The 14,333-nt window shown below is 35.7% G+C and overlaps 3 protein-coding genes across 5 annotated transcripts; 2 read left to right on the forward strand and 1 right to left on the reverse strand.

The window, feature by feature from the left end:
- Window positions 1–3,707: 3,707 nt before the first annotated feature.
- guca1b (guanylate cyclase activator 1B) lies at window positions 3,708–6,282 on the forward strand. The gene is made up of 4 exons (XM_058763574.1): window positions 3,708–4,186; window positions 4,716–4,865; window positions 5,301–5,415; window positions 5,623–6,282. Exons 1-4 carry the CDS (start codon window positions 3,986–3,988, stop codon window positions 5,748–5,750), a joined length of 594 nt encoding a protein of 197 aa, XP_058619557.1. The 5' UTR covers window positions 3,708–3,985; the 3' UTR covers window positions 5,751–6,282.
- Window positions 6,283–6,930: 648 nt separating this feature from the next.
- On the forward strand, window positions 6,931–8,964 carry oard1 (O-acyl-ADP-ribose deacylase 1). Of its 3 annotated transcripts, none has more exons than XM_058762247.1 (6): window positions 6,931–7,040; window positions 7,695–7,774; window positions 7,997–8,165; window positions 8,255–8,313; window positions 8,449–8,561; window positions 8,825–8,964. In XM_058762247.1, the coding sequence occupies exons 2-6, from the start codon at window positions 7,724–7,726 to the stop codon at window positions 8,925–8,927; spliced, it is 495 nt and encodes a 164-aa protein (XP_058618230.1). In that variant the 5' UTR covers window positions 6,931–7,040; window positions 7,695–7,723; the 3' UTR covers window positions 8,928–8,964. The 3 variants fall into 3 exon arrangements, with proteins under 3 accessions (XP_058618230.1, XP_058618232.1, XP_058618231.1); XM_058762249.1 differs by having other exon boundaries at window positions 7,695–7,763; XM_058762248.1 differs by lacking the exon at window positions 6,931–7,040 and adding an exon at window positions 7,041–7,116.
- A 1,245-nt stretch (window positions 8,965–10,209) lies between these two features.
- Window positions 10,210–12,720, reverse strand: apobec2b (apolipoprotein B mRNA editing enzyme, catalytic polypeptide-like 2b). The gene is made up of 2 exons (XM_058762246.1): window positions 12,173–12,720; window positions 10,210–10,744 (listed from the first exon to the last, which is right to left on the reverse strand). Exons 1-2 carry the CDS (start codon window positions 12,523–12,525, stop codon window positions 10,210–10,212), a joined length of 888 nt encoding a protein of 295 aa, XP_058618229.1. The 5' UTR covers window positions 12,526–12,720.
- Window positions 12,721–14,333: the final 1,613 nt, after the last annotated feature.

The raw sequence follows: 14,333 nt of genomic DNA on the forward strand, positions 1-14,333 counted from the left end.
TAATTAAACAGTAGCACTCTGTACTTATCCTAATTTCTGCTTTTTAATTTCCCCGCAGTGTGTGTGTGTGTGCTGTGGATGATTATTACTCATTCTGATTAAAGGAGCGAGATGTAGCATACCGTCAGAAACATTGCTCTCAGTTCCCTGCTGTGTGTTTTGGGTGAGGGGCTTGGCTTGTGGAGGTGGGATGAGAGACAGAGGAAATATTATTTCACTGCCCTGGCAACTGGATCAGACATTAATCTCAATCCAGAGCCAATGAATAACTCTCCTCTCTGAGTCTTTTTTGATTGCATAATGTTGACACCCGCGGTCAGTGCGCTGACTAATGCTGAGGTCTATCATTCTGGGGTACTTTCACGTTAGTAATCGCTTTAAATAAATGTTAAATCCTCACAACACAAGACAATTTTGACTTAACATTCTTTAATCCGAGCAATTATAAAAACTATATTTTGTGTGTAAATCAATCGGCACTAAGAATTCATTCATACAGGCTCAAAAGAACGTGATCAAGCAGCCAATCACAGCATGAAACTGTAGCCTTTGTAACACTGACACCCAGGGGCATCTGTTAGTATTTTTTCTCTATAAAAAAGAACTTTGCTTTCTACTAAATTTGAATTCAATTTGGCTTTCTCTCCTTGTCTGTGTTAATGATTCACAGGCTATACTTGTATCATTGTAACTGATTTAGGGTCATATCAGATTAGAGCAGTGATGAATGATTTTTATGTATTAATCATCCTGATCACAAATAAAAATCAGCACTGCTTAGCAGTTCATTAAAACCAAAGTTAATAAAATCCACTTATGACTTGTAATTGTAATTACACCAATTGAATGTGAACATACTCATTTCTCCATCAGTCAGTACTGATTACTGCCTTGTTTGCCGTAATTATGACTATAAAACTAAGTCGTTTCAGATGTAATTGATTTTAATGGCAACTAGAAAGGTTTTGTCATCTAATGCATGGTACAAAAGCAAAATAGAAGTAAATGAGTAAAATGAAGTAAAAATTCATTCAAAACATTATTTATGCATTCCAAATGTATGCGACATTGTGTACAAGTTCTCTATATTTGTTATTGCATTCACTATTAATCCAATAAGATTATGAATTAATTGTGCAATGAGTGGCCTGGATACCTGTAGGCCAAAGGAGCTTATCCTTATAAATTATAGTCAGCACTTTAGAAAAGGTCCTTAAAGTTCATGGACCGACAAATCAGCCCCTATATGTGGCCTGCTGTACTATGTGTTTGCACTTGAACACAACTGAGGATCATTGACCAGTAACATTTCAGCATGCACTGCACAGTGTTGGACAAGTTACCCTATTTAAAAAGTAATAAGTAGTGTAACCTTTCAATTACTTTATTAAAGTAATGTAACTGATTACATTTGATTACTTTTCTAAATTTCTAATGTTTTCTAATGTTTTTAACTGTTAATCATTTTTAAAACATGTAAACCATGGGTTAACCTTACAGTAGTCAACACTAACTGACTCAACACTGTCAGACTTTTTCGAAATCCTTCATCACTTGAATTAAGATTATAATAATTACATTTTAAAGCACAGCCACCACAAAATCAGACTTACTTTGAGATCATTCTGAGGTTAAATAAAGATTTAAAACCATAACAAGAAATAGTTTAATAGCTATAATAATGTTTTTGAAATCAAAACACTGGCATCTAACAATGGTTTAGAAAAAAAAAAGTTAATCTTAAAAAATAAAGCAAATACATTAATCCAAATGGGAAATAAAACAGTTATTGAGTAAGCATGTGTCCTATTCTGTGCCCTAAAGTCCTGAAACAATGGTGTCTCATATTTTAGAGCAGTCAGTGCGATTTATGAAAGAAATCAATTGAATCTGTATGTAAATAAAATTCAGATGTAACCCCCTTTGTAATTCTTAACATTTTAATAAGTAACTGTAATTTAATTACATATTTTTTTCTCAGTAACTGTAATTGATTACAATGACATTTATTTTGTAATTAAATTACATAATTCTGTTACATGTTACTTCCCAACACTGCGTCAAAGCATTGTCAACACTGTATGACAGACACTATTCCACTGCATATATAAAGAGATTATTATAGTGAAATCATAACATCAGTCTGCTGCTTTGTATTTATATCACATAATCCCTTTTCTTTGAGGTTACACAGCCTATATCTCAGTGCAGAACTATCAACACTGTGGCCTTAAGTAGGCTACTAATAACGGCATCAAATTATACAGTCACTGTAAAAAGTGATAAGTTGACTTAACTTAAAAAAATTGAGGAAACCCGTTGTCTTAAAATTATTAAGTAAAAAATAATAGTAAAAGAAAAGTTAAGTGAACTTGACAATTCACTTAAATTATTTTTTTTTTAATGATTATTTACTTAATAATTTTAAGGCAACGGGTTTCCTCAATTTTTTAAAGTTAAGTCAACTTATCACTTTTTACAGTGTAGATTCTTTCTGTCATCTTGGAGACAGTACAGTTATAAAGGCAACATAGCACGTTAAAATAGATTTGTGATCCATTTGGTCTGGGTCGCCGATACCTGAAAAAAAAAAAGCCAATGGACTTCCACAACCCTTAAAAATAAAGTTTCCAAAAGAACGTTTTCTCAGCAATGAACGATTTTGGTTTCCCCGAAGAACCTTTAAGTGATAAACAGTTCTTAAAATACCTTTTTTTTTCTTAGTATAAAGGATGTTCCATGGAACAAACAAGTTTTTTGTGGAACCACTGAAACCAATAACCTTTATTTTAAAGATTGTAACCATTAGATTTTAGTTTTTATGTTGTCCAAAGTTGTACGTGTCCAGACAAAATGCACCACCCTCATGAACTAGGCCAGACTTCTCTAGATCCTATTTTTGAAAAACTATTCATAGTAAGAGCAGAGGGCAGAGGGGATTATGACTCAGATTGTCTGAATGATTCACAGGATTGAGTGATCAAGAGCAGGATACGGTCAGGGCGTTCAACATTTCAGATCCAGGGACCCCCTTCACATTCAGCCAAACAAGGGACTCCCAATACAAAAATGCTAGATAGTATATCAATATTGTCCTACAGAAATACATTTTTAAATATATAGAATATTTTTATATTTTAAAAATATATATATTTATACAGCAAAATTCAATGTTAGTAAGTTTCACAAATAATTACAAAGAAATGGCAAGTAACACATTGAATTAAATGTCAAATTTTGAAGTAAAAAGACTGAAATATAGTATGTTCTTGTAAAATGTAAAAGTGTATAATAATCTTTGTAAACTTTGAAAAACAAAGTTTACACGCCTGGGGGAAGGTGTCCATGATGATCTTTTTTTCGGTTTCTCAAAGGTAAAATGCTATGTTATAGTGTATAGAAGAAGTAAACACTATGTCCAAATGTATTTTCACTGATCCATTTTTGAGATTTTTTGTGGAATTTGTGGCCTTCAAAAGATTATTTTAAACTGAACAGGTAAAAATAATCAGGTCATGGTTAATGCTCTGACATGAGACCCTAAGGGAGCCCTTGAATCTGAACTGAGGAATGGAACATTCTGTGTACTAAATGATGAATTATTAAAGCTCTTGATCTTGTTTCAAGCTAATTGATTCAGACATGGATTGATATGAATAATCCCTTGCAGTCATGTGATCCAAAATAGTCCTTGTACTGAATCCCAAGCCAGTAGAGCACCTTTGCTGAAAGGTTGAGGCTAGTTTTACACTTTGGTACCAACTTAAATTTTTAACTTCCGTTTTTTTCGACTATTTTTAAAGGGGATACACGTTTGTCTCGTAAATCAGACATTTTTGGTGTGGTATCATCAGTTTGTGGAGCTTAAAGGTTTATTAGGATGTCTGGATCAGGGAGAATCCCAGGACAGTGAAGCTGCCAGATGTAATAATGGACATTTTTTGTTGAGAAGCAGAGCTTGTGTTCTTTATTGTCATCATTCGCGATGGGTCAGCGACTCAGTGAGGATTCGGACGATAAAGAGATTGATGCTGCTGAACTGCAGGAGTGGTATAAAAAGTTTGTGGTTGAATGTCCGAGCGGAACCCTCTTCATGCACGAGTTCAAGAGCTTCTTTGGTGTAACTGAAAACCCAGAAGCCGCCGATTATATAGAAAACATGTTTCGTGCATTTGATAAAAATGGGGTAAGTTATTCAATTTCAGTCAAGTTACAAAAAGTTGGAATAAACACTGCGTGAGGAGTGAGTGTATAAAATACTTAACACCAATATAATGTAATATCTCATGAAAATACGTATAAATATTACGCCAAAAAAAAAAAAAAAAAACTCGTGGTATTGATACGCAAAAATGGACTTTGGCGTTTATATGCTAAGCGCGTTTTTTGCGTGCATATAATACGAAATTTATTGGCGTGCATATGAGACGCAGTTTACGCGTACATATGATACGCATCTACACCTCAACCCCAATCCTACCCATCGCGTAGCATAGACACGCCAAAGTCCATTTTTGCGTATCAATACCACGAGTTTTCGTTTTTATTTGGCGTACTATTTATACGCACTTTCATGAGATCGGGTTGAATATACACTGGGAAAGAGACGGCATTTTTTTTTTTTTTAAATGAACCTGAAAATGATCAGTATTTTTGACAGTTTAATCCTCTTTTCTCTTTACCTTCCTTTCCATCTATTTAATTTTTTTTCATAGGACAACACTATTGATTTTCTGGAATACGTTGCGGCCTTGAATCTAGTGCTGCGAGGAAAGTTGGAGCACAAACTGAAATGGACTTTTAAAATGTATGACAAAGATGGGAGCGGCTGCATCGACAAAACAGAGCTCAAGGAGATTGTGGAGGTAATCATTTCTCATGTCCTTCCCGATTGTCAACACAGTCACACGGACTTATATATCGACTGGCATTATAATACTTCAGTGGTTTACTAGATTACTAAAGGAAAAAAGGATGAAAAACATCATTCTGTGTTCTCTGGTGCTGAGATTACAATTTCAAAGCCTGTTTCATAACTTTCACCTTGACATTGAAACTTACTAGTGAGATGTTTACAGGGGATTAATCCATATGACCTCTGTGACAGCAGGACATTTGTGTGCAGAGATGCTATTATACATTGTAATACCACCCCAGACAGCAAGCAGTGTCCGCATGGATTTCACACCGGCCAGATGTGGGCTGGATCTGGGCCAGAACTATGTTGCTGTCTGGGACTATAAGGAAGACATTCATGCATTTAGGATCACAAAATGAGCACCTTTACTTTACTTTTACAGTCAATCTACCGACTAAAGAAAGCCTGCCATGGTGAACTTGATGAAGAGTGTAACCTACTGACCCCAGATCAGGTGGTGGACCGAATATTTGAGCTAGTGGATGAGAATGGAGATGGTAAAACTTATTATGATTCATTATTTTCTACAATTATGAAATGGTTAAACCAAACTTTAATATTTTCCTTTATTATAATATATAGCCTGCGTTTATTTAAGTTCACTGATGTTAATAATTAATCAAACTGTGGAAAGATTCTTGCTTTCTGCTCAAAGGCTTTCTTGAAAAAGCAGCTGATGCTGAGTTTCTTTGCTGTGCCCTCAGGGGAGTTGTCTCTGGATGAGTTCATTGATGGGGCACGACGTGACAAGTGGGTCATGAAGATGCTGCAAATGGACGTGAACCCCGGGGACTGGATCAATGAACAGAGACGCCGCAGCGCCAACTTCTGAGCTCCATTTTCATCAAAACAACCCTTAACATAAGCCTACCCCTTAACTAACATATACACAGCATGCATAGTTTCTCAAGTTCAGTCTTAGTCGTGGTTCATTCAAGTGAATTTAAGCCATCAGCACTTTTTTTTTAATGTAGTGGTGATTTATTCCATCTACATGTAAATATTCATGTTTTCTTTATTGTTTCTTTCATTCTTGTTGTTAGGATTTGTGAAAGGCTCACTTTCACGACTGACTGGATTTCTGACTTTTATTATTATTATTCTTCAGATGAGGTGCATCTGAGTTTACTGTATGTGGCAAATTACTCAAATTTATAAACAACCAATTAACTTCAAATTGGCATATCTGGTGTTTGTAAATACATGAATATTGTAAAGAATGAAGTCTCCGGAAGGTCACAATTGTAAAAGTATTTGCATTTGTAAATGTCTCAAAAATAAAAACTCATCAATTATAAATTTAATGTACTATTAATGAATTTGTATTTTTTTCATTTATTACAAGGTCATGCTTGTGTTTGGAAAAAATGGTAATTGTGGTTTTGTTTTGGCAGTTGTTTTAAATGTAATGAATGGTAATAAGAATAAGTTTATTATGTTACGATTACGTTTACTTTGTTTATCATGAATATAACTGAGCAGGGTTCCCGAAACCCCCCAAAAATCTCCATTACCGATATACCAGAATATTACTGATATTGTTTCAGACTATTTTATTCAAGCCGTCTTATTATTAAATTAACATCATAACATCACTGATGTTATATCACTTGCTAATAATTTTTAGTCTCAGGATGTCAGAAAATTGTCACTTTTTTTAAAATCAATGGTGCTACAAAAACATAATATTTTATTATAAAAATTTTAATCAACTATTTTAAATATTAATATTGAACTAATTTAAATGTTCATGCTATGTTAAAAACTCCATATTTAAAAACTGTATTATTATGATCATCATATTTTTTTTCCAAATAGCAATTGTAGAATAACCATTAAATGTTGATGTATGAGACTGTTTAAATTAATAAACAAACAAATGCATACGTTATAGAAGCTTGTTTTTCATTTAAATGTAACCTTTCATTCACTTTTATCAGCCTTTATCCGCCTTCAATGTCTCTCAGTGGATTTAAAGTTTGCTCCCTGACGCTAGATGGCACTCAGCATGAATTTAAACCTGCACTCAAAGCAAAAGAGAAACCTCTTTATTTACATTGAGTGACTAGAACTATATCAACGTTTAAAGGGAAGTAAAACACACATTACCTTCATTGTTGTGGTAAGTTATCAGTCCAGCAGCTCTAACCAAAACTCGACGTATCTAACCAGTGGCTGTTGGTTAAGAACTTAATCATGTAAACACACCTTAGTTTGCTCCATTAAACTTAATTAATTAGTAATTTACTTACTGATGATTATAAACATGATCATTACAGATTATACAGGGGGAATGGAGCTAGTTGTCACACTGGAACGTTGTCGCCATACTTCAGTAAATATATAAGATTTTAAATAAAGAGCACAGCTGAATCATGAAGGTAGATTTTAACAGGTTTCAGGACAGTATTTCTTCGTAAATTTTGTGTCGTTTATATATTGTAATATTAAACAATAATTAATTGCATTGTCTGTTGACCAAAACGGCGTTTTTTTTTTTTTTTTTTTTTGCTGTTTCATGAATTTGCGTTTGACTGTTATCCTGTAATACATTTACAGATAATTTGTGGAAGATAAGTGTTAAATTTAGCATATTAGGCTATTTATATATTTCAATATTCGAGTATTCTTTCAAGTCGGAATAAATTTAAAATTGTGACTTTACCTCATATGGTGTGACAACATGCCCCATCGTGTGTGTTAAACGACCTGTATATTTGTAACACTGGAAATGTTCAATAGCTTTTTGTAGTCAAGATAAAATGTGTCTGTACAGAAAATAATTCCAGTCAAGTCCCTGCTCAAATGTCAAAGGAATCTGAAGGACAAAATCGTACGGATGAAGGTATGGCAAAAGTAAGCATGTCTTCATTTCATACTTTTTTTTTACTTGGTTTTTTTAACTTTTCAAGTCTGTGTAAAGATTGACCAAAGACTTCCCCAGCAAGATAATTTCAAAAGGGTATTCAGACTTATTAAATAATAACAATAATAAAAAAAAAAAAAATGTAAGTAGAGTGTTGGTTGTGGGCATTGACTTGTTTTGATTGGGTTTGTGTTCTTGCTCATTTATTGCAGCTCGTGTGCAGATCAGGATGGCGGCTGCTGCACAAGAGAGGAGATTTGTTCACCTGTCCGGCCACCGATGCCCTGGCGCACTGCATCAGTGAAGACTGTCGCATGGGAGCAGGGATCGCTGTGCTCTTCAAGAAGAAGTTTGGTGGAATAGATGAGCTTCTGGCTCAGAGTGAGTGAGAATTATCATAACAGAGAAGTGACACTCAAATTACACCCATTTGATTCTCAATTTTCTTTGTTGTCTTCTGTTTTGTGCAGAGCAGCAACCTGGGCAGTGTGCTGTCCTTAGAATATCTGACCGTTTCGTGTACTACCTGGTAAGATGGCCTGTAGTGTTTAGTTCACATTTGTTGTGTTTTACTAAATAAATTAAGATAAAAGTAGAGTTGTCCTGGCTTACAGCTTTCTTGTTACTTACAAAACTTACCTTTTCCACTTTTTTGCTGAACCAGGTCACAAAGAAAAAGTACAACCAAAAACCCACCTATGACAATCTCAGAAAGAGCCTCGTGTCTATGAGGGAACACTGCTTGGCTTATGGCGTTAACAGTATATCCATGCCTCGGTAAACTGACATGTTTAATAACAATAGTGTTGTTTTTCATTTAAATGCAGATGCTGATTTTAGATTTGCTTATTTTGAATATGATTCTAGCTAAATGACTTGAAAATGACAATAAGAATAATTTTGCAGTTGTCAAAACTCAAATATAGCTTGATAATTGCATTTTTAAATACTCGGAAAGAATTAGGGTAACTTTATTTTTGAATTGATTTTATCATTCTGCTAAATTGACTGCAAAAACTGATGTAATTTTCTCTTGCTAGGATTGGCTGTGGTCTGGATAAACTGAAATGGGAAAATGTGTCTTCCATGATCACAGAAGTCTTCCAGGACACAAAAATCTCCATCACTGTGTACACAATCTAGACCACAGCAGGTCTGAAACTCACATTATTTCTTAGCCGTTCTTGAAGAATGGTTGGAGGATGGCTTTTTATTCCAATGGAATTTCACAATGTACTGTATGGTGTGTAGGGTGTTTATTAGTCTTGTTCTGGGAAACATAAGCTTTTAAGACTGTTCCAGTTATATGCACTAAGAATATGTAACGGTTAGATTCCATTGTTCTTCCATCCTCCCGTTGCATCTCTAAATTGTATGGATGTTCTTTTCACCACTTTTCACTAGGTCATTGGATTGTTTGATCAATTATGCTTTTTAGTTCATATTATTCCAGTAATTATCACTAAATTAAGTGTAGCTCAAATATTAAAGCACTATAAATGTCCCATAAATAATGATTCCACCATTATTCTGATATCCTTATTTTTCCATTGATTGTTCAGTACATTGGTTCTCAACTGTGTTCCTGGAGACTTTTAAAATCCGTCTCATTTCAAAAGCAGCATCCTCCAAAGGTTGTATTAGTCAGCCTCATACGTCACAGAACCTCTCTCATTTCAGAAAACCAACCATTATAAAATTCACTGTTAGTCCTCGTGAGGCCTAATTACAGTCATTTCTGTCTTTAGAATGTATTGGTCGACAGATAAGGCCGACAAATGTGACCTCTGGAGGGTGCAGCCTTCGAAATGAGACACAGCAAAAATGTGCAGTTTTGGGGGGACTCCAGGAACACAGTTGTGATCCACTGCATAAGTACATATAAATAGCATTGAACAGCATCACACCGTCATACAGCTGTCTTTAAATTGTGCTTTTGGTAGGAAATTGACTCATGTTTATTGTTTCACATACAGGGACACTATTCGCTATGCCAAAATTCATCATATAATTTCAAAATAATTAAAAATAAAATCATTAAAAAACTAAATTAGAATATTTAAACAAAGCTTAGAGCAGAGCAAACTATATTTTAGTTAGCAAAAGAATTTGCTTAGAGTTAACTGGAATTTTATGCTTGAATTTTGCACCCAGATGTTTAGCTTCTAAAATATTTCTTAAAATTATAGTAAAATGGAAGTATTAACTATATATTTTTTTTGTGGTTTGAATTCATTATGTAAGTTTAAAATCAGTAAAGTCAACAAAGTGATTTGACAGGATGAATAGTGTTGACAGAGAAAACAATGGCATTGTAATTACAGGGACATTGTAATAATTAGCTTTTAAGTACTAAATTTGCTTAAAGGCGGTGCCCAGGGAGTTTTTAACAGTCTTAATCAGAGGCCAGCAGCGGCTCCTTACCCTACTTTAAAATATCACACAACTTCTCATCATAATAATCATAGCTATCTTGACAGTCCTCCCATGGTGTAAAGTTATCTTCCTCGTTCTCAACAAACGTAGACCAAACATACGCAAAATCCACAGGCCTCATCATGCGTATTTTACACCCTGCACTAACTAGCGCCTGAAGTCCGGCCTGTATCTCTGCTTCCTCCCACTGGAAGAGACGGGAGCAGTGGATATTAAGACGCATTGTCTTGCGTGATCGCAAGATCTCTACGAGCTTAGCAGAGCAGGCTGCGCAAGGGCTCGAGGACATGTACCAGGTCACTGTGTAGTGGAGTGACTTGTCATAATAGGCCAACACCTGATGAAAGAAGGCCTCTTCAGCGTGTGAACCCGAATGCTCATCTTCCAGGTAACCGCGAAGGCCTTCTGTGTCTGCAGCGCCTCCTTGAATATCCACCTGGTAGCACAGGAAGGTCTTGTTGCGCCCAGAGGAATATTCCACATTTTTAAATTGGAACTTAAAGAAGGTCGGGTTCATTCTGTCTCTGTGGGAAGAAGGAGGACATTTGGAAATTGGAAATAAGACTTTGATCACAATCTATTGTGAGAAAATGTGGCTTAGATTAAAGTAAAAACTACATGACTTCATTACTGAAAATTAGAACAGATTTTAAAATACTAGTCAAATTTGTGTGGTGTATTCCAGCTTCAAAACAAATAAATACATTGACATTGGACAAAAAGTGCTTCTGTTTCAGTAGGAACTAATAGGCCTTCAGTGACTCAAAAGGACTTAATGCTCTTGTATTGATCACTTTGTTGAAATAAATTTTGATAAATCTCAGGTGAGTTTCTCTAGAGTATTATTTTGTTTGAAAGAAGAACCCATTGAGTGGTAAGATTAAAACCTCATGTACACTACATGGCTTAAAGTAAATGGCCACCTGAACACCACACCCATACACCACACCCATATACGCTGGCTGAACAATTTCAAAACCAGATATTAATCTAGTGTTGTCCACTAGAATTTGAATCATGGTTGGGTAAGGGTTAGGGTTAGAGATTTGCTCCCATTTAAACATGATGCCAATTCATCCCAATATTGCTTCAGGTCTGGGTTTATGCAAGTCAATCAAACCTTATGAACCTCACTTAGCGATGTACCCTGTTGAAAGTCATTGAGCTTTTTGGTTCAGATTTTATGCAACTGTTACTGTGGGTGTAGTTGAAATAGTCAACTGGTCAATGTTAGAAGGCGGTGCCCACATACATTTGGTCATGAAGTGCCTGCAACATCATGGTTTGGGGAGACTACACATGGCAGGGACAGGAAAGCTCATAAAGACATAAAGATTATACTGAGTAGCCTACAGAAAAGTCACAACTTTCTAAAAGCACTGGGGTTCAAAGCAATGACCTAGATTGTTCAAATTTATAATGTTCCTACCCAACATGTTGGATTTTCTGATGTAACACTGTCAGAGTTGGTCTGACCAGCCCAAACACTTATATCTATAAGTTTTAATTTATTAAAATGACTTTTAAGTGGCAAAGTCAAACAAGTGGCAAAGTCATCTTAAATTAGGTTGTGGTGTCATGCAATATGCCATGCTGTTATGAATTTTCAAGAGACGCTGTCAGAAACAAATTAGCAAAAGTTGTACCTTTAGGGATACAGCAGCTTGTCAGTACCCTTAAAGGTACAAATTTGTGCCTCTACCCCTAAAAGGTGCCTATTAATTTGTTTGAGTGGTAATATGTACCCTTAAGTTACAATTATGAACGGTTTGAGGGGTAAATAAGACACAAAGTTGTCCCTTTAAGGCTGTTGAGCCAGAGACAAGCTGTTGGATCCCTATAGAATTTTTATTTATTTTTTCCTGAGAGTGTGCCACTGTTCTAGCTGAGTGATAGAAATATTACTGTGGATCCAGTTTGTGATGAAAGATAGTGAAAGATGTCTGACATACCCTATAATGATCTCAAATGGAGGCAGCTCCATAGGCTCCAGCTCAAACTCCTCATCTTTGACCGGGCCTTTGGCTCCTTCTGCTACCTCCCCATTTCCTTGAGGCGTCTCCTCATTTTTTTGCTGATTTTCTGGGGTCTTCTCTGGCTTCTTTGTCACCTTTTCACCTTTATCTTTGTTCTTTTCTTTCTCCTTTTCACCTTTATCTTTGTTCTTTTCTTTCTCCTTTTCACCTTTATCTTTGTTCTTTTCTTTCTCCTTTTCAGGTTTACTCTCTACTTTCTCCACTTTCTTTTCTTTCTTCTTTATCAGGCCGCCTTTACCGGGGATCTTGCTGTCCTTTCTGTCCGCCATGACTTAGCTGTGCGATGAAATGAGTCTGCTAGCTGTGAGCATGTGAAGGGTGCTGTTGATTTAGTATGTGAGTCAGAGAGATGACAGCCTGAATATGTTCCTAAGTTTGAGAGTTAAAGATGAAGATAAAGATAACTCACTGTGACAAACAGGAGCTGGTCAGAGAGGGAGGGATACTGAAGGGCAGCTGCTCTCTTGTTTCCATGCTAAAAAAAGGCCAAAATATAATGGGGGGGGGGGGTGGAATTTTATACATTCATTGTTTAAACAAGTCACCGCCCCATTTTGTTCAACAGGTGCATCAAGTAGCCGTTTTCCTCTTGCTCAATTACAAATGTGTAATGAGCACTGACACTTAATGGCATATAACCCAGATTCATCAGGTATTTCCCTCCCCTTTTTGATCAGGATATTATTGCTGTCCACACACCAACAACAGGCAGTTTATTAATAACTGTAGTTTGGCAGAGAGTTGAGAATGACTCAGTCTCTTCACATAGTGAATGCCATAGTTCAGTTTAGGCCTTTACTACCCTCAGATCAAGGTGGTATAAAGGTCAGCATGGCAGTCCCTGAAGAATCAAAATTTTTTTCACTCCCTGGCTCATGAACAAACTGTGTAGTTACCATTTACAGACACTTAAGATGTTGTGATGGACGGACTGAGTCACTCTGAAGAAGATAACAATCGCAGATGTGAAATGCTGTGTATTTTTAAGGTTAGGTTCCTGTACAGAGTGCTGAAGCCCCCACTCTACCCATTCGAGTCATTAGTAGTGTTACTAGTTCCCTGCCAGATATTTTTTTAGTTTTATTCTTGAATCTCTGCCAGCTGGAAAACCAGGGAAAGTCCAAAGGTTTTGGCAATGTTCAGGATACTAGCTTACTGGGCAGTATACATGGTGTACTGCTTACTATTTATAAAAATAGTATGTGAAATAGAAGGGGTTATTCCATCATAATAAATTCAGTATTTGTTACCTCATCAAGTACGCATGATTAAGTCTGCTGATATGTTTAGTTAACATATTTTGTCTGATATTCTGGTTAATCCATCACAATAGAAATGTAAGGAAAATGTACTGATAATATATATATACAGTCATGGCCAAAAATATCGGCACCCTTGGTAAATATGATCAAAGAAGTCTGTGAAAATTAATCTGCAGTGTTAATCCTTTTGATCTTTTATTTTAAAAAATCACAAAAATCTAATCTTTCATTGGATAATAAGAATTTAAAATGGGGGGAAATATCATTAATTCTTCTACAAGGGAAATATCATTATGAAATAAACAATTAACGACACCCTTTTATTCAATACTTTTTGAAACCTCCATTTTCCAGTTTAACAGCTCCAAATTTTCTCCTATAATGCCTGATGAGGTTAGAGACACCTGACAAGAGATCAGAGACCATTCCTTCATCCAGAATCACTCCAGACCCTTTAGATTCCCAGCTTCATGTTGGTGCTTCTTCTCTTCAGTTCACTCCACTCATTTTCTACAGGGTTCAGGTCAGAGGACTGGACAGCCATAGCAGAAGCTTGGTTTTGTGCTCAGTGACAAATTTTTGTGTTGTTTTTGAGGTTTGTGTTTGGATTATTGTATGGTTGGAAGATCCAAACATGGCCCATTATAAGATTTCTAACAGAGTCAGTCACTTATTGATTTTTTATCTGTTGGTATTTGATAGAATCAGTGATGCCATGTGTCTAAACAAGATGTCCAGGACCTCCAGCAGAAATATAGGCCCACAACATCAAAAATACAGCAGTATATTTCATTGTACACATGGGGTACTTTTAC

Source organism: Onychostoma macrolepis, chromosome 23 (assembly GCF_012432095.1).
Source record: "Onychostoma macrolepis isolate SWU-2019 chromosome 23, ASM1243209v1, whole genome shotgun sequence".
NCBI lineage: Eukaryota > Metazoa > Chordata > Actinopteri > Cypriniformes > Cyprinidae > Onychostoma > Onychostoma macrolepis.